We start from the raw sequence: 26,880 nt of genomic DNA, 5'->3' as shown, positions 1-26,880 counted from the left end.
TTTCGTGGTTTCCAACCAAGTTTATTCCAAGCAAGGAGCAGACAGGAATGGAAAGCCATTCCTGGAGGTACATGCATGGCTCTGCAGCCAGAGGTTCACTCTGTGTACACACCTTTAAATATAATAATTGGGCTAGAATAATCTTTATAAAAAAGTGTGTTGCATGCACCTGGCCTCCAAACGAGCCCTGGTATTGGGTATTGATCTCACACTCAGTTCTTGAAAAACCGTATAAATGATCTTTAAAAAGCAAGGCTGACAGAAGGACACCAGCCCACGGCACGGCCGGGTCCTGGAGGGCCAGCACCACTGTGCCCCAGGACACGGGGCTGGACTCGCCCCTGAGCTGTGACCCCGGGGGACACACGCTCTGGGGGTGGCTCTGGCAGCTCGGCCAGGGCGGAGGGCTCTGGCTGGAAACCACGCAAGTGCTCATCTGTTGGAGGTCCTTTGATGAGAGCGGGCGGCGGGTGCTGCTGGAGAAGAGCGCGATCCAGCCTGGCTGTGCCTTCCTGCCCACGCCGGCCGCGGGGGCCCGGCTGGCCCCGCAGCCCGGGGCCGTGGCGTGCCGCATGCACAGGGAAGGGCTTTCCTAGCAGCTAGCGAAGAACACGGACAGAGAACCCAACTGGGAGCGCTACCTCGGGATCACTCTACTTTCTACCTACGGGGAGGGGCTGGCGCAGGGCGCGGGGACAGCGTCAGGACAGCGAGGTGATGTTGGACCTCCCGCCCGGCGGGGCCATGATCTTCTGCGCCGTGCGCCGGGCAATGTGGTCATCCGCCTGTGACCCTGGGGGGGGAGAGAGAGAGCGGGGCAGTCCCACTGCTTAAACGCCACAACCACACAACATCTCCTCAGGAAATACCAATAATTTCATTATATGTCATTTTGGACACTCTATCAGCATGACACAGTTTGGAATGGTGCCTGAACTTAATTTTTCATTGTTTCTTTCTGGAAAATTTATAAATGGCTTTCCTAGAGATAAATATTGTGTATAATAAAATGTGGGGACTGGTAACATTTATCAAACATTATAGGACCCATGTGATCCAACCAGCTAAAAAACCATTATGGGAGTGGTTTTAGGGCAGAGCACTGCCTTTCCAAGCTCCCGACAGCTGCTGGGCAGGTTTCTGCAGAACAAATGATGCTGAATCACTGCCTGCTCTGGCTGCCGGGAGCAGAGCCCCCACCAGGCTCTGTGCGTTGACATGAACACCGTAGAACATTCTAGAGCTGCCCAGCCCTCCCCAGGGCCCCACGTACCAGAGAGGCTGAAGCCGGACTGGTGCAGGTTGCGCACGGGCGGCGCCGCGGCTTTGCCGGCGCAGGGCGCCCCGCGCGCGGCCGTGCCCGGCGCCGCCGCCTTGACGCTCGCCGCCGCCTCGTGCACCGGCCCGTCGTACATCCCCCGCGGCACGCCGTGCACCTCGGCCAGCTGCACAGGGGAGCACAGGGTCAGCCACGGCCGGGCACGGGCAACGGGCCCGGGGCAACGGCCTCCAGCTGTGCCAGGGGAGATTCAGGCTGCATACGGGAACATTTCTGCGTGGGAAGGGCTGCCCAGCCCTGGCACAGCTGCCCAGCCCCGGCACAGCTGCCCGGGGCAGGGCTGGAGACCCCATGCCCACAGGGATTTCAAAACCGTGTGGATGTGGCACCTGGGGACATGGGGCAGTGGTGGCCTGGGAGAATGATTGGAATTGATGGTCTTAAAAGGACTTTCAACCTGGCCTCGGACACCTCCAGGGATGGGGCATCTACACCTTCTCTGGGTCCCGTTCCCACCCTGCAGGGAGCTGGCACATCCCCATCCTGCCCTCCAGGCACCCCAGACATCCTGAGGCACACTGGAGTCAAGGCTCCTGCCTCTGCAGGTAATTTGAGTTACTGATTCCTGCTCTGCCTTTGTTAGGATGCAGAATTACAGTGTCTGCAATAGCACAGGAAAAGAGAAGGAGGACAGAGCTGTTAAGAAGCTCTTTACATATTTGTGTCTCTTTAAAGAGCTGTGCCAGCACACAGGAGGATTTATCTTACTGTATTCCAGTACCAAGGGATGTACATCCCTTACCCTCCAAAGGATGCAGAGCAGACACGGGGAATAGAGTAACAAAAACTTCTCTAGCACAGGTAAGAGAGGAATTCCTCCCTCTACATCAATACAAAGAAGTCATATTTTTGCTAGAAGTCATATTTTTGCTTTGTAACATTGTAATAGGCTAATAAAAGTGTCATTATTAGCTCTAATACTAAGAATTCTTGACTGAGGAGCCAGGCAGTTACACACAGAAAGAATAGCTTTGATAATATTCCTGCTGCTGTTGCAGGTTTGCCATCACAGAGGCTCCAATACACTACAGCTGAGAGATTGTGATCAAAGCACAGGATTATGGCAAATAAAACTCTCCTTACCCTGTTTCTTGCCTTTATCCTTTTATAAACGAAGTCAGGGAATGTCTTCCTAGGGATGAAGCGACCGGAGCCCTGGGTGACACACAGATTTCCATCTTCAAGGACAACTCTTCCCTGACTTATGACCACGGTTGGGACCCCGTGGCACTCAGTGCCTTCAAATATGTTGTACTCCACGTTCTGGAAAAAGCAAACCCTGGTTTTCAGTGCCTGCAGGATTTAAGAGGAAGCCAACAATGCCCCCCATTTTTGTACACTGCTCCTTGTGCACCATCAGTCAGAGATAACTAACCTCCCCATCCCATATTTCAAATAACAAGATTCCAATGGGAAGCAAACTGGAAGGGAGAAAATAAACCTTAAAACCAATAATATTAAACTACAGCAGTAGTTTAATACTTTTATTAAATTGTATTTATATGATTATATTATTTATATATTCCTTATGGAATATTTAATTTTTTTATTGTATTAAGATTAATACCCTTGTATATTAAACTATAGCAATAGTTCAATACATATTAAACTATAACTAATACACATTGCAGTTCAGCAATAGTTCAATACTTAGTTCAGAACCTACATTTTTCTAGTCCACAGCAAATACACTGACCTGAAGATTCCCTTACGAGATGCCAGCTGTCTTGGAGTGGTCACTCAGTACCAATCCCACCCTTTACAGCAATAAAAGGATATTTTCCTACTATTTTTAAAAGCAAATGCAAGGTCCTTCATCAGTTTACCCACACAGACAACTCCTCCTCTGCTGCATGAGCTAAGGACATCCATTGCTTTCCAGATCTCTCCTGACTCTAAAACCAGCCTCAGAAAACAATCTAGAATACATTTTACCAAATGGTGGGTTTTTGCTGAGATGATTTTCGTGGCCTTGGGATTCCAGAGCACCAGGTCAGCGTCGGCACCCACAGCCACGCGCCCCTTCCTGGGGTAGCAGTTGAAGATCTTGGCAGCGTTGGTGCTGGTCACCGCCACGAAATCGTTCTCATCCATCTTCCCGGGGACCTGGGGAGTGCAAACACCCAGGAGCACACGGGCTGTGGGCACGGTCCCTCCCCGTGGCTGTCCCCACCCCTGTGCCCATGTGGGGTGAGGGCTGCTCTGCCACAGAGCTGTGGTTACAGGGGAGGGGGATGTGAGGATGAGCCTTGTCCCTGTGGGATAAAGGACATGAGACACAGGTTTTATTTTCCTTGGACTCCAAAGGTTGAAGTCTCTGAAAAACAAGACCTTCACTGGTTGGCTCCAACTCCTGCACAGGCACCCCAGGATCACTGAAGAGGGTTAAGGACAGCCCCGTGAAGAAACACTGCAAGTGAACCTAACAGTGCTATTTCTTTACCATCTTCACTCATCATCGTAAGAAAAGTTCTGTTTCTCTTTGAACAAAGCCCATCTAAGTAAGAGAGGTTTCAGGGTGGCTTGGCTCCCAAGCTCCTGCAGCCTGCACAGGGACATCTGCTCTGTGGGATGCAGGATAGAGCCCCTATGCCCAGGGATGCTGCTGGCAGGGAATTGTGCACTGGGATGCAGGGACATGGGCTGATCGCCCCCTCGGGTCACAGCCCTGCTGCCAGGCAGACACTGAGGTGACATGGAGACTGCTGGGGCCTGGGGAGACCTGCAGCTGGAAGCATGGCCACAGCCAAGTCCCACGGGAGAGACACCCTGTCCCCATCCACCTCCCCAGGCCTCTGTGAGCCCGAGGGGACAGGAGCACCTCACCACCCCTGGGAGAAAGTGCTGCAGAGCTCCCTGGTGACTGAGCGAGAGCGGAGGGTGGTCCCTGCACAGCAGCCTTTGAAGGCATTTGTGTGTCTCAGTCTCTCGTCAGCAGCTCTCTGAAGCTGCAGCAGTGTCTAGACAGTGCCACCGCTCTGGCTTGTCTGCATTAACGGGGCTGTGACAGCCTGGAGCCCAGGCACAGCTCACGTGTGCTCCGTCCAGCTGCCCTGCAGCACCTACCACACACTTCTCCCACACGATGGACATCCTCTCCTCGATGCCGTTGGTGCCCTCGGGGATCAGGGTGAAGTTGTCCTTGCCCACGGCCTTCTGCGCAGTGGTGAAGGTGCAGTGGGCACTGCCGGTGACCTGCAGGTCCCCGCTGGGGAGAGGACAGGGCAGGGTCACTGATGGCACCCCCAGGCTGGCACAGCCCCCTTGCTGGGCAGACCGTGGGCTCCACGGGCGATGCCAGCGCTGGAAATGGCAGCGGTGGGCGTGGCGGGACGCAGACCCGCAGGTGTGCCCAGGTGTGACACGGGACCCACCTGGCCAGCAGAGTGCTGAGGTGATCGGGCGTGCTGGGGTCGGGGCTGAGCGGGGGGCTGGTGACGAAGGCGGCGGCTTTGGCCCAGTTTTTGCTCCAGTAGTGGGAGCCGTCGGTGCCCAGGCTGGCCGTGATGGGCTCCCCGTACACCACGGTGCCTGCAGAGCAGGGCGCTGTCAGGGCAGCTGCCACAACCACACACGGCAGTGCCACTCCTGCAGCACTGCCAGCGCTCCAGAGTCGCGCTGGTGCTTTAGATTATCTCAGGTGACTGGGAGACACTGTCAAAGCAAGTTCTGGATCTGCCTGTCCTCTCCTCACACCCGGCACACATTCCTACGAGCTGTCATGCCTTCCTTTAAACCAAACCTGTGTCTGTCTGGCAGCCACTGGGCTGGGGGAAGCGGTGACTGTGCTCCCCTTCCACCCTGCTCCCCACAGGATTGATCCCAGCCCTTCCCACTCCACCCCCAGCCACAATTTGGAGCTTGCTCCACATCTGGTTTTCATTCAGTTCACACCAAACGATCACAAGTGGATTATTCCCCGTTTCTCAGCTGTGTCTGCCTAGATGGAAGTGTCACAGTTTCCAACACATCCAATCTTCCCAGCTCCAAGCAATTAGCTCTGGCACACCCTACCATGGAAACCAGCACGAGCCTCAGCGCCCTCAGTGTGGGGGAGCTCGGGAGATAAGGACTCCTCAGACCTCACAGTCAGATGAGATTCCTGCTGGATTTGGAGGTTCGGGGATTGCCTGTGCAGGCCAGTGTTACCTTTCCTCTTGGCCTGAGCCAGGACATCTGCAGCGCCCCTGCTCATGACCTTGGTGACGTAGAGGGGGCAGTTGGCCTGCCTGGCGATGGTGATGGCACGGAACACGGCCTCTGCCTCCACCTGTGGGCACAAGAACACGACACACGTGTCCCAGGGCACGAGTGTCCCAGGGCACGGGTGTCCCAGCCCCTCTGCACGGCAGGCCTGGAGCTTGGTGTGAGGGCTGGCAGCGTTACCTCCTCGGGGCGGCTGAGCACGTGCCCCTCCGGGCCCGTAATCCCCAGCTCCAGCAGCCTCTTCTGCTCCTGGGGGGCGAGGAGGAAGGAGAGAGCAGTCAGTGATGGGCACAGCCTGCTGGAGCACCACGGGACACAGCACACCTCGTCCAGAGCCACCCGAGGGCAGGGGCCGAGTGATGAACCCACCCGAGCATGGGACACTCCCCTGGGACATCCCACTCCCAGGGCCACCTCCAGAGACCCGTCCTGTGCTGCAGAAATGCTCCTGCATGGGAGCTGCTGTGTCCCAACAGCACCTCTGGACCTTCCCACCCCCAAACCCAGGGTTCTGGAGGGGACTCCCACCCGGGCTGCCCCAGCCCTGGTGCACAGCTACAGCAAAGGAGAGGGATCCCACCACCTGAGCCTGCTGGAGCTGCCCAGGGCCCCTGCAGGAGGCAGGGATGGGCACAGGGCTGTGACACTGGCATTGGGGTGCAGCAAGTGCCACCTCTCCCAAACATTCCTGTCCCTTTGCGCCTCACCACGTGGCACAGAGGAAAGGGAACGTGCAGTGACAGATGCTGAGATGAGCTCTGGGAGGTCCCAGGTCACTCCCGTGGCATCTGAACGCAGATGTCCAGCACACACCTCACCCTGTCCCTCTGCTGCTCTGTATCATGTAACCTCCCAGGCAGCTGGCACTAAGGCAGGGATGTAATCCAACACCACGGAGCAGATCCCACAGGATCCTTAAAGGACCCTGCTCTTAGAGCCTGCCTATTTGTCTGTATTCTTGTCACAGATCTCCTCCAGGTTTGTCCCCAGGGCTCAAGTGTCACCGCACTGGCAACTTGCAGAAACACTGCTGCAGCTATGAGCTGCCTGGCTCCACAGCCAGCTGAGGAACAGGCTCCAGATAAAATCCCAGGAGGTGGGAATTAGCCTTTATCCTGTTTGTTCAAATAAACCCATTTGAAGGATTGGATCTGGCTTTCCGTTCAGCCTTCCTCCCACACCAGACTGAAGGCTGGTGTGACTGTGAGCCTGAGGAACTGCCACTGTAACTCCACCTCGTGTATCTGACCAAGGCTGAAGCCAAGATTGTCTTTTCTAAAGCAAAAATAAGGCCCATGAGCAGAGGCTGCAACACCAAGGAATTCCCAAGTGCTGATGGTGGGGTTAAACACTGCCAATGTCATGGACATTACTGTAAAAGCCTCAAGCCTCCTGATTTTTTCAAGTAATGCAAACTCCTAAACATGACAGATAATGGGATAAAGCATCACTTAAGGCAGTCAGTCACCCATTAGGAACCCCCAGAGTGCTTTTTGGGAACCCAAGCACATGTGAAGACCCATGAGGACTCTGGCGATTCCACAGCACACCCTGATGCTCCTGCACATCCCTCTGCCTGCAGCCGCTGCTGCACAGGGTCCCGTTCCCTCCAAGGCTTTGGGGCAGGGGCAGGGGCTCCCCTCCCCAGGCCTGGTGCCCCCTGGCTCCCAGGGGACACGGTACCTCCTCGATGATGTCCCCGTTCTCCGCGTGCACCTGGGCGATGGCCCCCAGGTCCCGAATGGTGCAGAAGATCTCGTACATCTGCCGAGACACAGCCCAGGTGAGCCCCCACCACCCGCCTGGCTCGGAGTGAGGCCGCGGCTTTCCCTGCATCCCGGTGTCCTACCTGGCCATCAGTGCACTGCAGCTTGTCCTTGTAAGCCATGAACACCAGGAAGGAGTTCACACCTTGAAAAAAGAAAATGACAGGTGTGGCTTGTCCCTTTGTCACTGCCCTGGTGTGGGCTGGGCAGGGGTGGTCAGACAGGGGGTTGTGCTGGAGAGGGTTACACTGGGAGCAAAGCAAAGCCAAGGGCTGATGTGGAAATGTCCCCACTGACCCCAAAGCTTGTGAGTAGTGAAAGACAATAAACCCCTAGTTTATGGTGCACTTGAACCAAAAAATGAAACCCCCTGTTTGGGGGGGTTTGTCCATGTTTGGGGTTAGGTACCCTCTGTGACTGGCTCTGAATGCACACTCAGCTGCCTCACTCCCAGGCTGCTTTCCCTCCACTGGTGGCTTCAGTCTATGCCTGATTCTCGAATTTGGACAAGGCATGGAGGGACAGGACACAGAGAATGGCTCCCACTGCCAGAGGGCAGGGCTGGATGGGAGATTGGGAATTGGGAATTGTTCCCTGGCAGGGTGGGCAGCCCTGGCACAGGGTGCCCAGAGCAGCTGTGGCTGCCCCTGGATCCCTGGCAGTGCCCAAGGCCAGGCTGGACACTGGGGCTGGAGCACCTGGGACAGGGGAAGGTGTCCCTGCCATGGCAGGAAAAGGGATCAGGTCCTTTCCAATACAAACCATTCCATGATTCTATGAATTGCTGCTGTATTTTGTATGGATAGAGGCAATAAGCAATACCAAACCATGATCAAATTACAGCTGTATTTCATATGTGTTCCAAGGAACAGCTCCATTACTTCAGCCACTCTGCATTTTAATAGGAAATTCACTGTGAATTTCTATGGTAATTGGCCAATTAAACCCTTGCTTGCAAGACTACAAATTACACTGAAGACATTTAGCTCTGCATTAGCATATCTGAAGGAAAGTGTAGTTCCAAACACAGCAATAGGTATTAATGAATGCATGAATCCCTGCCGTGGTCTACTTTCCTGCTTTCCAGCCAGCCATGTCCCAGGAATACCTGGGGATGCACAGGAGTTACAGGCACAACGGAACCACTACGGAATGCCTAAAGCTGCGTTTCCTTCTCTGAGCCCTGTCTCAGAGGTTTTCCTTTAAATGTTTCGTCTGTACGTCTGGCAGCCCACGCCAGGGTGGCCAACCCCACTCCTTCAGTTTCCAAAACCCCTGTCCATGACCATGCTGCCAGCTGCCCAAAGGTGAGGGCACAGACCAGATGTTATGGTGCCCACAAGCCCATCCACAGCTCCCTCCTGGACGGCCAAGGACAGGGAGGTCCCAGCTCTAGGGGCAGGCGCGCGGCCGCCTGCGCGTGTCCCTGCAGCGCTGGGGACAGCGGGGTGCCACCGCCACCCCAGGACCCTGCGGTGACCCCGACCCCGCGGGCCCCTTACCCTTGTCCTTGACCAGGGCCTCCAGCTCCTCCCTCAGGCTCTCGTGCCAGCGCGGGATGTCCACGCTCAGGCCGTAGTCGCAGCAGGCCTGGCCGTCGGCGCGGCCGCGCCACTGCTCGTAGGCGGCCAGGAGGCTGCTCCCCGCGTCCGGGCACACGTGGTCAACTGCGGGGACACGACACGTGTCAGGGAGGGGACACGCGTGTCAGGGAGGGGACACGCGTGTCAGGGAGGGGACACGCCGGGCACCGCGCCCCGGCCGCAGAGCTGCTGCTGCAGGGACGGACACGGCAGGGCCAGCTCATTACAGCGCTGAGAGGGACACGGGGAAGGATCTCCCACACCAAGGGACACAAGTGCAAAAAACCCCAAAGAAACCCTGGTTTTGTCATGTTTGTCAGCCAGCACAGCACCGTGAGTGCTGGTGAGGGTTCTGCTCTGGGGCAGCTCCCAAGGGCAGCCCCCACTGCCCATCACTTCCCCCAGCTCTGCTCCCATTCCCTGCAGCACTGGCCGTGGGCTCGCTGGGGAGCTGTGCCAGGACTCTTGAGACTGGTCCTGCAGTGCTTCTTGGGAATGGAATAGGAACAGAACAGAGAGAAAAATTATTTTACATTAACACAAAAATGGAGCCTGTGCTTAAAGCTGAGAAATTCAAAAATGCTCCACACTTGCAGAGCTGTTAAAAACATATTAAAAGGTGTTTAAAGTGTTCTTCTGTCTTGCTCTCTGATGAGGTGAGGCAGGAGCAGACAGATATTTTTAATACACGTGTGTATTTTTAATATCCACGTGCAGCAAGGGAAGGAGGTTCTGCACGGCACACAACACCTCCAATTAGCTGTGTGGTGTTTGGATTTGCCCAGCAGAAACTGACATTTCTGTGCCATGAAGGCAAACAAACACCCCTGCAGTGACTCCAGCAGCCCGTTGGGATTGCTCCCCCTTACTGATCATGGTGGTGCCTCCTGCCAGCGCCGCCTTGGTGCCCTGGAAGAAGCCGTCGGCCGAGCTCATGCCCATGACGGGCGCCTGCAGCCGCGTGTGGACGTCGATGCCCCCCGGCATCACCAGCTGCCCGTGGGCATCGATGGTCCTGGTGCCGCCGGGAACCACCAGGTGCTCCCCGATTTGTCTGCAAAGGAAACCAACACCTCCTCTTAACCGGCAGCAGCTTTGGAGTGAGGATGCCCAAACATCCTCTGCTGCTCCTCCCCAGGCTGCCAGTGCTTTGCAAGTCTTTCCAGCTGCAGCTACGCCAGGGTAGCTCTTTCCTGACACTACTCTGAAACGCTGCCTTTATTTTTCTAAAAGATTTTGAAGAAAAAATGATGGGAAGGAACCTCCCAAGGCACTGCATCATTCTAAGAAATTACATTAGCAAATATGAATTTTTAACTTACTTTATTAAGCCATCCTCCACATAAACGTCTGCATAAAATGACTGATCATCGTTGACAATTTTTCCTCCTTTGATTAGGATGTGGTCACTCTAATGGGAAAAAAATCCACAGTTTTTAAAAGATTTTTTTTGTTTGGATTCCACTTCACTCATTCCAGGCTTTAAGTAAATCTAGCTTTAGTATTTTCCCTCCAATCACTCAAGTTCAGCGACTATCCAGACTGTTCTACAAGTACATTTGCAAGGGGAACCATACGAAGCTGTCATTTGGAGGAGCCCAGCTGTCTGAAGGGTGGCAGGAGCCGGGGGTGCATGGCTGAGCCCGGCAGCCCTGGGCACCCCCAGCTCCAAGGCTGAGCCGTGCTCCTGCCTCAGCTCCGGCTGCAGGCTTCTCAGTGCATCTCATTAACCTGGTAATTTATTGCCATTCATTCGCTTTCACTGTCTCGGCAGAGGCAGATAAAGCCTCGAGGACTCGCCTCACTTCAAAGCCAGACACTGACACAGTTTTTTTCAGATTTGCAGAATCTTCACCCAGAATCTTTAACTAGAAAATTTAGGAAGCAGCAGCACTGATGTCTATGTGGAGCTGCAGCCTAATTTCAGAGGATTCCTTTCCTGCTCTCTGGTGTTCCTTGAAAAATTATTTCCAGTGCTGAAATGGGCAACACAAAGAGCATGGCCTGGCACAAAACCAGCCGAGGGACGCCTGAGCACGTGGAGCACAGCCTGGAGATGTACACCACAAAGAGCCGGGTCCGGAGGCAAAACTGCCGGGAAACATTTCGGGGCTTGTTTAAAAGAGCATCGCTGGCATACAAAAGGAAAACTAAAGAAGTGCATTACTTCTTTTTTTTTTTTCCTAACTGTCAAGGACTTATTGTCCTTATTGTTTCCCCTTGTCCCATAACATCAATCAAAAGCAGCCTCAGTGTTGCTGCCCCACGGGAGAGCCTGACGGCCCCTCCCCTTGTGGGGCCCATCTTCACCCCATCCCCATCCTCACCCCATCCTCATCCTCACTCCGTCCTCACCCTCACCCTCACCCCATGCCCACCCCAGGCCCAGGACCCTCTCCCGCAGCAGTAACGCGGCTGGTCCCCGGCTCCCGCACCCCCCGGGCTTCTCCCGAGGAGTTCTGCCAAGAGACAGCAAGAGGAGAAAAAACAAAACACAAGGCACCGCAATCGAGGGATTTCTGCCGGCTGCTGCCGGGGAGCGCCGGCGGGAGGGAATCCCCTCCCACGCAGCGCGGCCGGGGCCGGGGGAGCCGCGGGGGGACCCCGGGCAGAGGCGGGGAGCAGAGCCCGGCCGCGGGATGCTCTCCCGCTGCCCAGCCCATCCCGCGGTGAAAGCGTGCCCGGAGCACATCCCCGGCCCCGCGGCACGGCAACCGGGGCACGGCGGGGCAGCCCCGCGGCCGAGCCCGCCCGCCTTTGTCCCCCCGGGCGGCCCCGGGACAAAGCGCCGGGACAGCCGGGCTCCGGCCGGGCTCCAACAAAGGAGCGGAGCGGAGCGGGCAGGCTGCGAGGGCGCAGGGCAGGGCTCGGCCCCGGGGCACCGCCGGCAACGGCCCCGCCGGGCAACGGCACCGCCGGCACCGGCACCGGCACCGGCACTGGCGCCCCGGGCGGGCAGGAGCCGCGGCGCTCCCCGGCTGTGCGAGACCGCCCGCCCCGCTCCATCTCCGCCGGCCGGAGCGACCCCCGGCCGGCAGCCCCGCAGCCCCCGGGCACCCTCACCGTGGCGCGGCTCACGCTCTTCCTGCCCGGCTGCGACATCGCCGCCGCCTCCGCCGCGTGTCCGCTGTGTGCGGGGCCGCCGCGCGCCCGCCGCCGCGCGCCCCCGCCTGCGTGCGCGCCCCCGCGCGCCCCGCCGCGCGCCCGGCCGCGGGCTGAGACGGGCCGAGCGGGGACGAGCCGGGCCGGGCGGGGACGAGCCGGGCCGAGCGGGGACGAGCCGGGTCGGGCGGGGCCGGGCGGGGCCGAGCCGGGCCGGGCGGGGCCGAGCCGGGCCGGGCGCTCACAGCCCTGTCCCCCGAGCGAAAGGCGGCCGCTCCGCGCCCTTGCACCGTGCCCCGCTCAAGCCCGCGCCGCAGGGACGGGCCAGCTCCGCGGGACGGGACGGGACGGGACGGGACGGGACGGGACGGGACGGGATGGGATGGGATGGGATGGGACGGGACGGAACGGGATGGGACAGGACGGGGCAGGACGGAATGGGCCAGCTCCGCGGGACAGGACGGGACGGGCTGGGACGGGACAGGATGGGATGGGATGGGATGGGATGGGATGGGATGGGATGGGATGGGATGGGATGGGATGGGATGGGATGGGATGGGACGGGATGGGATGGGATGGGATGGGACGGGATGGGATGGGACAGGACGGGACGGAGCGGGATGGGACAGGACGGGATGGGATGGGACAGGAGGGGATGGGACAGGACGGGATGGAACAGGACGGGACGGGACAGGACGGGATGGGGGCAGGACGGCAGACGGACAGCCGGCCGGGTCCCCGCTCGCCTTCCCGGCGCAGTCTCGGCCAGACCCCTGTCCCGGCGCGGTCCCGTTACCTGCCGGCAGCCGTCGGGCAGCGCCGCCGGAGCTCTCGGGGGCAGCGCGGCCGCGGCGGGGCCGGGATCGGGGTCGGGACCGGGGCTCGGTCCCGCGTCGGGGCTCGGTCCCGGGTGGGTGTCGCGGCGCTGCCCCCCGACGGGTGTTGCTGTTCCGGAGGCAGCGAGCGAGGCGAAGTTCAGCGTCTTGTTGTCGAAGGCATCCTCCACGCTGCAGAACATGCCGCCGCGCTTCTGCCGCGGCCGCGGGCTGCCCGCACCCAGCCCCGCAAAGCAGGCGGGCAGAGCCTGCTCCTGCCGCCCCGACATGGGCCCCGCTGCCGCCGCCGCTCGCCCTGGGCAGGAGAGCCCCGCGCCGCGTTAAGAGCCGCCCAGGGACCCCCGCCCCTCCCGGTGCCCATCCACCCGTGCCCGGCCCCACGTACGACCGCGAGGTGACATCTCCCGCGTCTGCGGTGGCAGACACAGCGCGGGGTTGGCTGCCGCCGGGACAGGGTGACCGCCCCCCGCCCGAGCCCTCCGGGCAGCTCCCGGGCCCCCAGCTGTCACCGCCCAGCCTCCCCATCCCCTCAACCCCAAACCAGTTCTTCTAATTTGAAGGTTTAAAACAGATCTTTTTAATTAAAAGTTGACAATAATTTATGTATTTTACAAAGGAATAGAAAGTCTCTCGATATATATCATAGGAATCACAATACAAAAATATCTGTAAAATTCTCTAGTCGATCGCTCCAGCCCCTGTGTTCGGGCTGTCGGTTGCTGTCACAGCACTGAACCCAGCGTTCTGTATTTTGGATATGATTCTGGAGTAGGATCAGAGGACACGGGTCACGGCACACCAGCCAGCGGACCAAAAACCTCCATCTTCTCTGTTACGTTTTGCATAAGTTTACAATAGTCCCTTTTAATAAACTGTACAGCACATCATACAGGGTTTAATACACATATTCACAGGGCGATTTCCTGAGTCGAAGCTAAATCTCTTCCTGTGCACGCTGCCGGCGAGGGGCACAGGGGTGCGAAGGAGCCGGCGCCGGTCCAGGGGCGTTTTCTCCTCCTGGTCAGGAATTCTGTCCACAAGCCACGTAAGGCACTCAAGGAATCACTGAAGGCTACAGATATAGAGCGGAATACTGGAAATGACAGCCTCGTCCTCCAGCAGCGGGAGCAAGCAGTCCGTGCCTGGCGCACACACAGGGCGGGTTTGGGGCGGGGGTGCCCCGGGGCACCCCCTGCTCCGGCTGCAGCCCCGCACCGGGCACGGGGGCTGCGGGAGCGCCCCGGGCCGGGCCACCGCCCTCCGGGGCTCGGAGACGGTGTTTGTGGGAGATGCACGGGGCCAGAGCGAGGAGGGAGCAGCCGAGACCCGACCCGGCTCAGCCCGGCCCCGGGCTACCAAAAAACTCCTCACACAGAGCCCAGCCCGGCCCCGGGCTACCAAAAAACTCCTCACAGAGCCCAGCCAAAAAAACTCCTCACACAGCCCAGCCCGGCCCCGGGCTACCAAAAAACTCCTCACAGAGCCGGCGGGACACGGGCAGCGAGTGGAACCAGCGGGATCCCTTCCCGGAGAGAGGGAGCCCGTGGATGGCCATCTCCCGTCTGTGCATTTAAACGGAGAAAACAGTTCTGGAAACATTCTTTGAGCAATTTTCTCTTCCCTATGTACAAAATTTCATACATATTTATAGTGACATACAGATAAGCACAATACCTTATTTACACACACACCTGTCCTGTACAATTGGATTTGTACTTAAAACCCCCAGGATCAAGGAAGTCAATCGGAAAACAGAACCGGAATTTGAGACACACGGGCACACCGGGCAAGAGCACGTCCTGAATGAAGAGCCATGAGATGGGCTCAAGCCAATTCCTAACGTGCCCTTGTCACCTCGACCACCACCTGCAGGGCTTCCTGTGAATACAGTATTTTAAGACATGAAGTATTTCAGTAGAACTCTAAATGAACTTGTTTTAGGCGTGAAACGCAGAAGCAAAATCGCAGCTCATCCCAGAATCCCAGCACTGGTATTGGTATCTGGTAGAATCAGAGCTTGTTAAATCATTTCCATGATAGAGTCATCTGCTGATACCAAAATCCACAACCTTGGCCTCAAAACATCGCATTCCTCTGGTTCAAATACCACGCTTCTCTGACCACTCCCTTCCTTCTGTTTCTGCAGCTGAGCTCCCTGTGCTGGGTTAAAACATGGTTGATGTACAAGAGCAGGAAGAGGTTGAACAATTTCAGCGTCAAGGCTTTTCTTCATAGCTTTAGAAACTCCAGTGGCGCAGGTACCTACAGAATAAAATAAACACAAGTTTAACTACAGCTGTGGTCCTCTCCTCCACATGGGATTTTTAATCCCACAATCTACAACATTTCCATTCCATAGGTTGTGCTGGGTTGTTAAGCAGCTCACAGTTAAGTCTAACTTGGAGTAGGCTTTGCCAGTTACTATTTTTTCCCCTGAAAAAAGAGATAATTTATTAAATGTTAAATGTACTGTTTCCTCCAGGCTGTGCCACAGATCAAACAATTAATTTTCCCTAAGCAGCACTCCCCTAACAGCTTTGGGTAACACTCAGAATATGGTGATGATCGTGAGGAACGACGAATTTAAAATTTGCCTCATCTGAGTTAATAACCGCGGAGCCAAATTCCCCCTCCCGGGGAGGCGAGGCGGCTCCAAGGACGCGGTGCCCGCGGGTGCGAGGGGGCTGCTGCAGCTGCCCGGCCCTTCCCGTGCCCTCCTTGGCCCCGTGCCCTGCTCCCACCTCCCACCCAGCCGCAGGAGCAGCCGGACGGGGAACGCCGGGGGAGGGAGCAGCCGGCCCACGGCTGGAGCGGAGGGAATCCCCCACTCCCTGTCCCTTCTCCATCCCCTGCTCCATGCCTCTCCTCCCCAGGCCCAGCAGCAGCTGAATCCCCTCCCTGGCGCAGCCACTGTGCGGGAAAGGGTTAACCCTTCCCAGCCCGGCCGGCAGGGCAGAGAACCCCGGGCTGCCCTGGGCTGCCCTCGAACCGAGCCGGGACACCTTGCACAGAGCAGGTCCTGCGGCTCCTCTGTCCCCCGAGCCTTGAGACAGGGATGCTGCTCACGGGTGGCAACAGCACCCCAGGGATTTCAGGAGCAAGTCTGAAAAGAGACCGAGAAGCAGGCGGCAGAAGAGGAAGCGGCTGACACGGGGTTTCCCTTTCTCCTCTCCTCTCCTCTCCTCTCCTCTCCTCTCCTCTCCTCTCCTCTCCTCTCCTCTCCTCTCCTCTCCTCTCCTCTCCTCTCCTCTCCTCTCCTCTCCTCTCCTCTCCTCTCCTCTCCTCTCCTCTCCTCTCCTCTCCTCTCCTCTCCTCTCCTCTCCTCTCCTCTCCTCTCCTCTCCTCTCCTCTCCTCTCCTCTCCGTCGCCGGGGCTGCTGCGAGCCCGGCACACGGCACAGTCACCCCTCGCTCACCCCGCCGAAGACACGGAACTGTTCCAGAGAGCTGTAAAACTGGGACACCAGCCTATGAAAAACGGTAACGGCTGGAGCGCTGATGTTTGTGCCTCTGGGCACTCCTGGCTTGTGGAAAACAGCAGCTTTGCTGAAAAGAACAAGGCAGGAATGCAGCTCCTCGAAGATCAGGGATCAAATTTCATGTGAGAAAGGAATCACGAAACCCCAGAATGGTTTGGGTGGGAGGGACCCCAAATCCCACCCAGTGCCACCCCTGCCATGGCAGGGACACCTTCCCCTGTCCCAGGTGCTCCAGCCCCAGTGTCCAGCCTGGCCTTGGGCACTGCCAGGGATCCAGGGGCAGCCCCAGCTGCTCTGGGCACCCTGTGCCAGGGCTGCCCTCCCTGCCAGAGAAGAGTTTTTTCCATAGATCTAAGCTAAATTTCCTCTGATTTGAATCCATTACTCCTTGTCCTGTCACAACACTTCCTGAAGAAGAATGATCACCTTCATCAGCACAGCCTCCTACCCAGGCTGCAGTGGAAGGAGATACATATTTACACATTCATCCTTATCTATGCATATATATTTACATGCTTATTTATATATACATAGGTTTATTTATATATATCACAAGGGACCATATGGCTGGGGGAGGCACCTGACAGCATCCTGGGCTGCTGGGAAAAGCTGGGACATGCTTGGGGAGTAAGGAAAAGGCACCAGAACCACCGGGCAGCACCTGGACTGGCCAAGGGAATGCCCCACTGAGCCCCTTGAGCAGAGTTACCAAGCAGGTGAAGCGATGCTGGAGGTGGCTCTGAGGCAGCTCAGCCCTCTCTCCCAAAGAAGAGTCTGCCTGGAGGAGCCTGAGGTTCATCACTGCTAAACCTGAATCCAGCCTGGGACCCACTGCTGCCTGCCAGTGGGACAGTAAACCATGGATCCCTCTGGGATCCCTGCAGTGGGAAGGAGGGGATCAGAGAGCCCCTGGGGGGGCTGTGGCCTCGGGGGCTGGACCCCATCCTCACTGGGACCCCAGCAGCCCCAGGAGGTGGGGATGGGGAATCTCTCATCTTCCCACTCATGCCCCCGTTGAGAATAAACAGGTGGAGTTTCACGTCCATGCAAAGAACAATGGGCCAGACTTGGCTTCCTTGCCTTTTCCCCTTCCTCTCCACTGGATTCACAGAGGGCATTTATGGCATATTCAACCCCTCCTGTGCACATGGACACAAATGCAAATAACCCACTGGGACATACTGCAGGGCAGGGAGGGGGCCCAGAGAGCAGGAAGATGAGAAATCACGAGCAGAATAAAATACAGAGGGGAGATATTTAACCATCTAAAAACGGTGGCCATTTAGTTCCAATAGGTTCCACAGAAAGGGGAACACTTGATGTCAGGGAAGAGGGCAGGACAGGTCCCTGGGGAAGAAGAGGAAGCTCTCTTTACTTTTCCCCTTTTTCCTGGTGAGAAAGAGGAAACTGCTGGCTGCAGTGAAGCAGCCAAAGATCAGCGTAACAACAGTTAATGGATTACACAAATGGACTTACCCAAATCTCAGCTGCACCCCCAGCTTTGACAAAGTGCACCTTCTTTTTTAAGATGCTATTTTTTAACACCTGCCTTTGTGAGCAGGGTGAGGGCATGAACACACTCAGGCAATTCACTACAGAGTCTCTGCAAAAATTCAGATTCTTGATTGCATTTCAGGCCCCAGTCCCATGGTTTTTGTGGCTGGGGGATGGGCTACCAGCCCTGAGAATCCCAGCAATCAGCAGCCTCTCACTGTCCACTTAATTTCTTACTTAATTCCTCATTTTAGATTTAATGATTAAGAGCACTGTTTCATAGGACATCCCAGTGAACATGTCCATGGTGTATTTTGTTCCTGTCTATACTGACTGGAAAATTCTGGGGTTTTCCAGTCCAATTTACCAAGGAAGGAGCGTTCCCAACCATATCCATTTACGCTGACAAACGCTGTGAGTGTTTGCTGAGCAGAGGAACTACCCACGAGCATGAAAGCACTTCTCCTCATCAATATTCACAGGCTGGAATCCGAAACGCTGTTCCCGGCCCCCTGAAGGTTTCCAGCAGCGCCAGGAGCCCGGGGAGGCTGGAGCTGGGCTGGGGATGCTGGGCATCACCGCAGCCGTGCCCGTCAGTGCCAGCCCTGCTCGGCCAGGCCAGGAGTGCAGGGAGCAGCCAGCACGGCTGGCTCCAGCCACTCCTGCCCACTCTCGTGCCAGGAGACACCCCAGGCAGGGCAGGGCCCTGGCACTGGCATCACCTCCTGTGGCCCCACAGTCAGGCTCTGCCCCACGGACACGGGGGATTCTGACACAGACACGCTGCAAACTGTGTCTGCTGCAGCAGAAAACAGGGCTGCTCCCTCGAGGCATAACAGCAGGGGTTTAAAAAGATGTTTCCTTCCATTACAAACTATTTACCTGTGATAAAATCTTGGTACTACTCATTTTACACACACACACACATATATAAATATAAATATGTGCACAGGAACCCACAGCATTTTCTTTCCACACTGGATTGCCAGCGCAGCCCTCTGTGACAGCCCGACAATCCTGGCACTGCCCTCCCCAGCTGCTGTGCCCCGGGGTGTTCACAGCATCCTTGTTTACAGCAAGGAGCAAAGTGCCCCCCGGGCAGTTCTCCTAGGAAAAGCCACTGACAGAGCAGCATCTCCTCAGCTGCCTCTGCGGATCTGTGAGGTCTGTGCAGCCTTAGTGGCTGGGACACGCTCTCCTTTCCCGGGGAGCTTTCTCTGGCATTTCTGCTGCCCTGCAAGTGCAGACATACCGCTGGGCACCCAGCCCTCCAGGGCAGGGCTAGTTACACAAACACAGCTTACAAACAGAATGCAATCTTTTAACAAAACTAGCTTTATGATAGATTTTCCAGCTGAATAATTCTCCAGGCTAACACTGAGTTTGGTAAACTACAAAGATACGTGTCCTTATTATTTGCAAGAGCTCAGCAAGACTCTGATTAAGGGGGAGAACCCTTCAGCTGTGATGAGAATTGAAGCTGCTCTGCCCAGCTTCATTCATCCCCATTTGGGGAATGAAAGGTGAAATGAATGATCATCTTTAAAACCAGCTTGGTGGAGCAGGCTTTTACCCTGCCAGTCTGTACAGTTAGGTGGAGTTTTCTTTCTGAGAGCAGGCTGAGGATGGAAGGCACCGGGGTTTTGAGGGGGAAGCACACAGGACACCAAATTGCTGCTGCTGCACAAATTCACACTCCAAAAAAGCTCTTCTCTATTTCCCACAGAAAGAGGAACGCCATGTAAATGACTGGAGGGAAGGCTGGAGGGGGCTTGGAGCAACGTGGGGTGTGGGAGGTGTCCTGCCCGTGGCAGGGTGACCTTGCAAGGCCCTCCCAACCCAAACCCTTCTGGGACCCTGCGCTGTGTGTGATACCCTTAGAGCAGCACAGGAGGGGGAGGTTTAGCTGCAGAGAGGGTAAATGAAAGGCTGCCCCCGGAGCCTGCCCAGGAAGCACAACCAAAAGTGCCTGCTGCAATTAAGCAGATGTTTTGCTTAGAAGGAAAATCCCAGCTGGCCTTGTTGAAGGGTTTCCCCGTGGGATTTGGCAGAGCCATGGAGGAGCAGCCTCTGCACCGCAGAGACGTCTGGGTGAGCAGTGGGGAGCTGGGTGAGCTCCCAGCCATGCCCTCCTTCAGCACCAGCCCCGCTCTCCTGCCCCAGGGCCTCCATCTCCCCCGCCTCAGCACAAATTCAGACCGACATTGTCATTTCTGTGCATTTCAGTCTGCAGCAGCCCTGAGACAGCCGAGCAGAGCCGCCGTGCAAGGAGACACCCCCTGCTCTTATACAAATTGACAGTTATTAACACACTGGAAATCTCTCCTTCATTGCTGAGCCAATCCTGCTCTCCACTGAGAGAGAAACCCGCAAGATTTACAGCACGGTAAAAGGAATAAAAGCTTTTGAGTCAGTGCCTTCCCAGGAACGCCTTTGCTCAATGGGAGTCTCCTTGACTGCCTGAATTTGCCCACACTTCACTTCAAACAAGGATGTCTGGGGTCACCCTGCACAGCAGACTCGCCAATTAGCATTCTGAGGCTGAGCTCATTAGTGCCCCTGTGGAGGAAGTCATTTCCAGAGGGGCTGAGCACACACACAGGGCTCCAGCAGCTCCTCATCCCCCCGTGGTTCCTTTCTGAAGGGAGGAAAAACCCCAAAGCCACCCTCTGCTGACAGCGGGGTACGCCAGGAGCACAGAACAACCTGCTGCTGTTCAACTGATCCGTGTGCAAAGTCATCAAGGAAAAGGAATTACCTACAAAACTGAGAGGCTCACGGGGACGGATCTGCTCTGGGGTGCAGGAGGCTCCCCTGGGGAAATGTCCCCATCCTGCTCTGGGGTGAAGGAGGCTCCCCTGGGGAAATGTCCCCATCCTGCTCTGGGGTGAAGGAGGCTCCCCTGGGGAAATGTCCCCATCCCACCACACCTGTAACCGCGGTGAAATAAAACCATCAACTCTGAACTCCTGCAACTGGTATTTCTGATTGCTGCCTGCAGTAGGAAATACATTGTTTATTCTTATGAGAAATATTAAGGGCCATTTCTAAAGAGAATTTATACTGTTGTAAGAAACAAAAGGGTTAGAGGAGGATCCACAAACAGGTGGGTCCACCATGAAGCCAAAACTGGCTTGCTGCTGGTGGCCATGGCTGGCATTTGGGGAAGAGGCACCTCCCCACGGCCCCAGGGCACGCTCAGCTCCACAGGCACCAGCCAAACACAGCCAGCTGCTTTCAGAATCACAAATACAGGCTGGCCTGGGGAGCAAGGGACTGCAGAGATCAGGTAGTTCCACCCTCTGCCATGGTGCCATCCCTATCCTTCTGTCACTGGAAAATTGAAAGCAATAATTTAATATTATGTGTTCCAGCACGTTCCACACGTTGTTTCCTTTGAATGAACAAATATCAAATGGAGCTATAATAAATGCTGGGAATTTTAATTAAATTAAGATAATCAAGGAAAAAAATATGGACATTAAAGCCTCTTCTATAGATGTAAGAGTTAATTTCTAATAAAAAATTTCTCTTAGGTAACTGACAATTTATTTATTTGGACACGGGCAAGTGCTACTCATCCCTGCAAGCCTCCAGTGTCCAAAGTTAAAGAGACACTGAAAAATAACTGAAATACCATCCCAAACCTGCCTGGGACAATCAGATGGCCTGTAAAGCAGAATTCTCTCCTCCAGGGCACACAGCTCCCAGTTTCCCCTGGCTGCAGCACCCTGCACTGGGGTGCCACTGATGGGGTCTCTGCTGGGGGGCACCCCTGGGTGCCCACACCCCCACCTGGGCACTGCCCACTCTGGCCCACAGGAGAGCTTCTTCTCATAGTGGAATTACAATTTGATGCCTAATTAATACATACATTTGGCATGTAAATAACATTTCTATAAAACTTGTGCAACTGCAGCTTTCTCTGCTGCTCTCCCCATCCTGTTTATCTGCCAAGTAACTCCTTATCAGCACAAATTTGAAAAAAAAAAGTGAGGGGAAATTGTGAAATAAAATACTTTTCTGATTAGTATTTATATTTTCTATGCAAAATGAAAAATATTTTCATTTCCTGCATTTAAAACATGTTTCTTTAAAAGCAGCATGACTGCTTGCTGTCCATACAAATCTGACAGTGCATTTAATTACCTCCCAATAATTTTGTATTAAGAGTGACCACTGATCTAAAACACAAAACCAGCATTTGTTATTATATCACAACTGAAATTTAACACCTAAATTATTAGCAATAATTAAATAGTGTTTGCATAAAGACTTTGGTAATTTCAATACCAAATTCAGTATTTCCTCTGTTACCACCTGAAGTATTTTAACCCAAGTGAGAGAGACCAGCAGGGGAGGGAGTTCCACAGAATCCCAGGATAAAGGGGTTCCCAGCTGGTCAGACCATCTTACCTGCCCAGAGCTCTGATCCCTTCCTGCCCATGTTCCCAGGGAATGGGCACCGTGGGACCCTGGCTGCCAGCAGGGTCCTGGCCTTGGTCCTGGCTTTGTTCCTCACCATGGCCTTGGTCCTGGCTTTGTCCTTCATCCCTGGCTTTGTTCCTCACCCTGGCCTTGGTCCTGGCTTTGTTCCTCATCCCTGGCTTTGTTCCTCATCCCTGCATTTCTGTGCTCGGCTCTGGATCCAGCGTGGTCAGTCACACTCTGGAATTTCTTCTGGATTTCCTCCTCTTCACCTGTTTCTCTAGAGGATTCTTTTTCCATCCTGGTTCCTGTGCCAGCCTCCCAGGCTCGGGCTCTGTGGCACTTGTGCTCCCTCTCCCCGAGGTGAGGACATCTTCCAGGTGACAACATCTTCTGTTCCCTCTCCCAGCCCAGCACATGTGGATCAGGGATAATCGGGTTTAGCTCACTCTTTTCCAGATTGAACTTTTTGCTGGGACAGTGTTAAGCATTTTGTCATTGTTCAGGGACAGCCAATTATAAATTAGTGCATAATTTTTCTCGTCATGGTTTACTGACAAGTAAAAAAAAGAAAAAGAAAAAAAAAACCCCAAACAAACAAACAAACAAAATTACAGCTTGGTTTCCTGAACGTAGCTCTACGTTTTTTCCTAAAACTGAGCTCATGGGATATTCAACAAAGCATGGGCTGTACCCTGTGCAACAGAGAAATGCCTTGGAACAAACCACTTCATTTTCACTCACATCCATCTTTTCATGAGCTACTCCTCTGGAACGCTTCCTAAAACCTTCTTTCAGGACAGATTTTTGAAGAACTGTGGAACAAACGTGAGTGTGTGGCATACAAACAGGACAGGGGCACTTCTACACAGAAGCAATTTGCCACCTGCTTAGCAGGGAAGCGGAATAAATTCAGTGTATCTGAATCAGAGATGGGCACTCCAGAGCAGCCTGGGGCTGCGCGAGGGGCGGGAGCAGAGCTCTTGGCTTTCTCTGTGGGCTCAGTTCTGTCCTCTGCAGAGGCTCCTCGGGTGTTTCGGGGTGCAGGGGCTGCCCCAGAGCCCGGCCCAGCCTCGCTGGCAGTGCCACAGAGTGCACCTGCCCTGGGCAGCAGCACAGAGCCAGGCAGGTCTGGGGCACGGGGAAAGTCTGTGCGGGTCTCGGGAAGCAGGGCTGTCCCTCTGGGAAGAACAGCAGGAGCACTGCAGTGGCCTCGGGGGGCTGAAACAGGACAGGAAAACAGCAGTCAAAGAAAGCCCCCCTGGGCAAAAATAACATTCACTAAACTTCTGTGAGGTCCTGTTTACAATTATCTGCTGGACTGCACAACTGATAAAGCAGGGTCTGGGATATATTCCATTTCTGTTGTTAGTGGGGAGTGTTTCCCTCCGTGCCATGGTCATTTCTGGCAGCACACACAGAAACAGGGCAATTTATCCCCTATTTACATGGGAAAAAGGGGATTCAGGGAGGCCCTGGGTCTGGAGGAACACACCCCCATAAATGCCACCCAAACCCACCTGGTGCTGTCCCGGGGGCAGGACAGGCTGGCAGGAGAGGGGCTGAGGGTTTCCATGGGCTTCCAGCACAGATCAGCTGGAGCTGCCCCTGGTGCAGAGGAGTCACCCCAGGCTGGGGGCTCTCCCTGGCTTGCCAGAGGTTTCCTTGCTCTTAAGCCTGCTTAATTTTTCCTTGTCCTTCCCTCTAAAGAAGGAAGTTCTGTTTGACAATTTTTTGCCGGCTGGTGTCCAGGTTTCACGTTTTTTTTAAAAGGATTTGGAGATTTCCATTTTTGGGTTCTCTGGCATGCCCAAGAGACCCTTCAATCCTGCTGACACAGCAAAAGGAAGCTCTTTTCTCTATGGGAAAATAGAGATGCTCTAGGAGGAGAAGAGGAGAGAGCAGAGGAGACTCAAGGGCTTACCTTGTGCATGTGGCCTGAAGGACTATGACCAAAGAATGAAAGCTAAAGAGAAAAATAAAAACAAAAATAAAAACTGAAAAGGGGAGAGAAGAGAGGAAAAAATGGAAGAGAAGAAAGAGATTAAGAGTTTACAGTGTGTTTAACTGAGAAATAAGCTGTGGTTACAGACAGAGCACAACAAAACTCTCAGGTGAGAAGAAATATGGAGTGTGAGGTAAAGTCTGAGTGCTCGGGGCTGAGCTTGGCTCACGAGAGCTCCCGTGTCCCTTGGGCTGTGACAGTGACCCCTGCCCCTCTGAGCCCAGCCAGCCCTGGGCTCGGGGCAATGGGAACCTCAGCTGAGCTCTTCTGACCCCTCACAACACCCCGAGCCCGGCCCTGCTGAGCCTGGGCTCAGTCCCAGGTGCTGGCCCAGCTGCACCTGAGCCTGGCCATGCCATGGACAGGGCAGAGCTCGCTGAGGCCGTTCTGGGGTAAAACACAGCCGTTTTGGGACAGGGCAGGGCTCACTGAGGCCGTTCTGGGGTAAAACACAGCCATGCCATGGACAGGGCAGGGCTCGCTGAGGCCGTTCTGGGGTAAAACACAGCCGTTTTGGGACAGGGCAGGGCTCACTGAGGCCGTTCTGGGGTAAAACACAGCCGTTTTGGGACAGGGCAGGGCTCGCTGAGGCCGTTCTGGGGTAAAACACAGCCGTTTTGGGACAGGGCAGGGCTCACTGAGGCCATTCTGGGGTAAAACACAGCCGTTTTGGGACAGGGCAGGGCTCGCTGAGGCCGTTCTGGGGTAAATCACAGCCGTTTTGGGACAGGGCAGGGCTCGCTGAGGCCGTTCTGGGGTAAAACACAGCCGTTTTGGGACAGGGCAGGGCTCGCTGAGGCCGTTCTGGGGTAAATCACAGCCGTTTTGGGACAGGGCAGGGGTCTCTGAGGCCGTTCTGGGGTAAAACACAGCCGTTTTGGGACAGGGCAGGGCTCACTGAGGCCGTTCTGGGGTAAAACACAGCCGTTTTGGGACAGGGCAGGGCTCACTGAGGCCGTTTTGGGTAAAACACAGCCGTTTTGGGACAGGGCAGGGCTCACTGAGGCCGTTCTGGGGTAAAACACAGCCGTTTTGGGACAGGGCAGGGCTCACTGAGGCCATTCTGGGGTAAAACACAGCCGTTTTGGGACAGGGCAGGGCTCACTGAGGCCATTCTGGGGTAAAACACAGCCGTTTTGGGACAGGGCAGGGCTCACTGAGGCCGTTCTGGGGTAAAACACAGCCGTTTTGGGACAGGGCAGGGCTCACTGAGGCCGTTTTGGGTAAAACACAGCCATGCCATGGACAGGGCAGGGCTCACTGAGGCCGTTCTGGGGTAAAACACAGCCGTTTTGGGACAGGGCAGGGCTCACTGAGGCCATTCTGGGGTAAAACACAGCCGTTTTGGGACAGGGCAGGGGTCTCTGAGGCCGTTCTGGGGTAAAACCCAGCCGTTTTGGGACAGGGCAGGGCTCACTGAGGCTGTTCTGGGGTAAAACACAGCCGTTTTGGGACAGGGCAGGGCTCACTGAGGCTGTTCTGGGGTAAAACACAGCCGTTTTGGGACAGGGCAGGGGTCTCTGAGGCCGTTCTGGGGTAAAACACAGCCGTTTTGGGACAGGGCAGGGCTCACTGAGGCCGTTTTGGGTAAAACACAGCCGTTTTGGGACAGGGCAGGGCTCACTGAGGCCGTTCTGGGGTAAAACACAGCCGTTTTGGCTGCCTGCAGAACGCCCTATGACATGAACTGTGGCTGCAGGTGAGGGAGGGGAGCAAAGCCCCCGTTCCTGCTGGGAAAGGCTGCTCCATGCACTGCACGGCCAGGGGCTGGCATGGGATGATGGGGAACAGGGAGTAACACCCCTTCCCCAGAGCTCTGGCCCTTCCAGGGCATGGCCCCATCCCTGCCCAGTTTCAGGCTGCCCTGAAGGGTAGCAGGGAGGGAGGACTCAATTCAACCAGTTCATGTCCCTCCTCAGAGGGAGAAGCTGTTTGCCTGGAGCCGTCCCCCTTCCTCACTGCACTACACACACAGCTCTCTCTGAGGTGGTTTCCTTGGCCCAGGTGAGATGGGGAATGGTCATGTGCACACACAGCAGCTGTTCCATCTGCATGACCTTACCTTTTCCTCTAACTCTTTTATTTGTCTTTTTTGGCCTTCAATTCTTTCTTCTAGCTCTTTAATTCTCTGTCAGATTTCAAATAAAAAAATATTTATTAACCAACCAAATACAGATGTACCCGGAAGATGGGTTTGGGGGTTATGGGGGACATGGACTGGATGTGCTGTGCTTCTACCAAACCAAAGAGGGTGTGAGGCTGTGGGTGAGCGCTCTGCGGTTGTCACCGTGTGTGACAAAGGCAGGAACAGCACGCTGCCCTGTGCAGGGGCATCCCGGGCCACGCAAGGCCTGGCCAGCTCGGGACAGCCCCAGGGCCATCCCTCCTGCCCCCACGCACCTGCTGGGCGTGCTGGATGAGCTCCATCCTTTCCCGCAGGATCTGCGCGTCCCTCTCGCGGAGCTCGCTCATCACCTGCCGCTTCCACTGCTCCACGGCGCTCTTCAGCTTCTCCTTCTCCTCTTCTGAAAGAAGTTCGGAAATTTTGGCTCCAGCTTCTTGCTGCAGGGCATCATAGAGCATGGCTTCTAATTCCAGAATTTGCTAATCAAAAACAATATAAAGCTGTCAGCTGGACCGTGT

The 26,880-nt window shown here is 55.5% G+C and overlaps 2 protein-coding genes across 29 annotated transcripts in view; both read right to left on the bottom strand.

Moving 5' to 3' along the window:
* Nucleotides 1-12,069, bottom strand: DPYSL4 (dihydropyrimidinase like 4). Its single transcript, XM_064431642.1, has 14 exons — nucleotides 11,958-12,069; nucleotides 10,217-10,305; nucleotides 9,764-9,948; nucleotides 8,814-8,978; nucleotides 7,395-7,456; nucleotides 7,229-7,309; nucleotides 5,726-5,794; nucleotides 5,489-5,609; nucleotides 4,714-4,870; nucleotides 4,406-4,547; nucleotides 3,275-3,445; nucleotides 2,423-2,602; nucleotides 1,274-1,445; nucleotides 1-793 (listed from the first exon to the last, which is right to left on the bottom strand). Exons 1-14 carry the CDS (start codon nucleotides 11,994-11,996, stop codon nucleotides 702-704), a joined length of 1,725 nt encoding a protein of 574 aa, XP_064287712.1. The 5' UTR covers nucleotides 11,997-12,069; the 3' UTR covers nucleotides 1-701.
* Nucleotides 12,070-13,385: 1,316 nt separating this feature from the next.
* The window catches only part of JAKMIP3 (Janus kinase and microtubule interacting protein 3), a 62,043-nt gene continuing 48,548 nt past the window's right edge, over nucleotides 13,386-26,880 (bottom strand). For 12 of the 28 annotated variants that reach the window (XM_064431620.1, XM_064431623.1, XM_064431622.1 and 9 more), the window contains 5 exons: nucleotides 26,638-26,841; nucleotides 26,300-26,365; nucleotides 24,157-24,198; nucleotides 22,221-23,453; nucleotides 13,386-15,094 (listed from right to left, as the gene is read on the bottom strand). In XM_064431620.1, the coding sequence (XP_064287690.1) occupies nucleotides 23,145-23,453; nucleotides 24,157-24,198; nucleotides 26,300-26,365; nucleotides 26,638-26,841 (621 nt within the window). In that variant the 3' untranslated portion in view covers nucleotides 13,386-15,094; nucleotides 22,221-23,144. Of the gene's footprint in view, nucleotides 15,095-22,220; nucleotides 23,454-24,156; nucleotides 24,230-26,299; nucleotides 26,366-26,637; nucleotides 26,842-26,880 lie in introns of those variants that run through there. The other 16 variants (XM_064431630.1, XM_064431632.1, XM_064431628.1 and 13 more) reach the window with 5 other exon arrangements.

Source organism: Passer domesticus, chromosome 8 (genome assembly GCF_036417665.1).
Source record: "Passer domesticus isolate bPasDom1 chromosome 8, bPasDom1.hap1, whole genome shotgun sequence".
NCBI lineage: Eukaryota > Metazoa > Chordata > Aves > Passeriformes > Passeridae > Passer > Passer domesticus.
Note: the sequence above shows the minus strand (reverse complement) of the source record. Positions and strands in the feature narration are given on the sequence as shown.

What these genes read in the sequence shown, in the direction of transcription:
- DPYSL4 (XM_064431642.1), bottom strand. Translation starts at nt 11,996, where the DNA reads ATGTCGCAGCCGGGCAGGAAGAGCGTGAGCCGCGCCACG. An exon ending in GTGGAGGATGGCTTAATAAA is followed by an intron (nt 9,949 to 10,216) that starts GTAAGTTAAAAA and finishes TTTCCTTTGCAG; the next exon opens with ACAAATCGGGGAGCACCTGG. An exon ending in TGCTCAGCCGCCCCGAGGAG is followed by an intron (nt 5,610 to 5,725) that starts GTAACGCTGCCA and finishes TTGTGCCCACAG; the next exon opens with GTGGAGGCAGAGGCCGTGTT.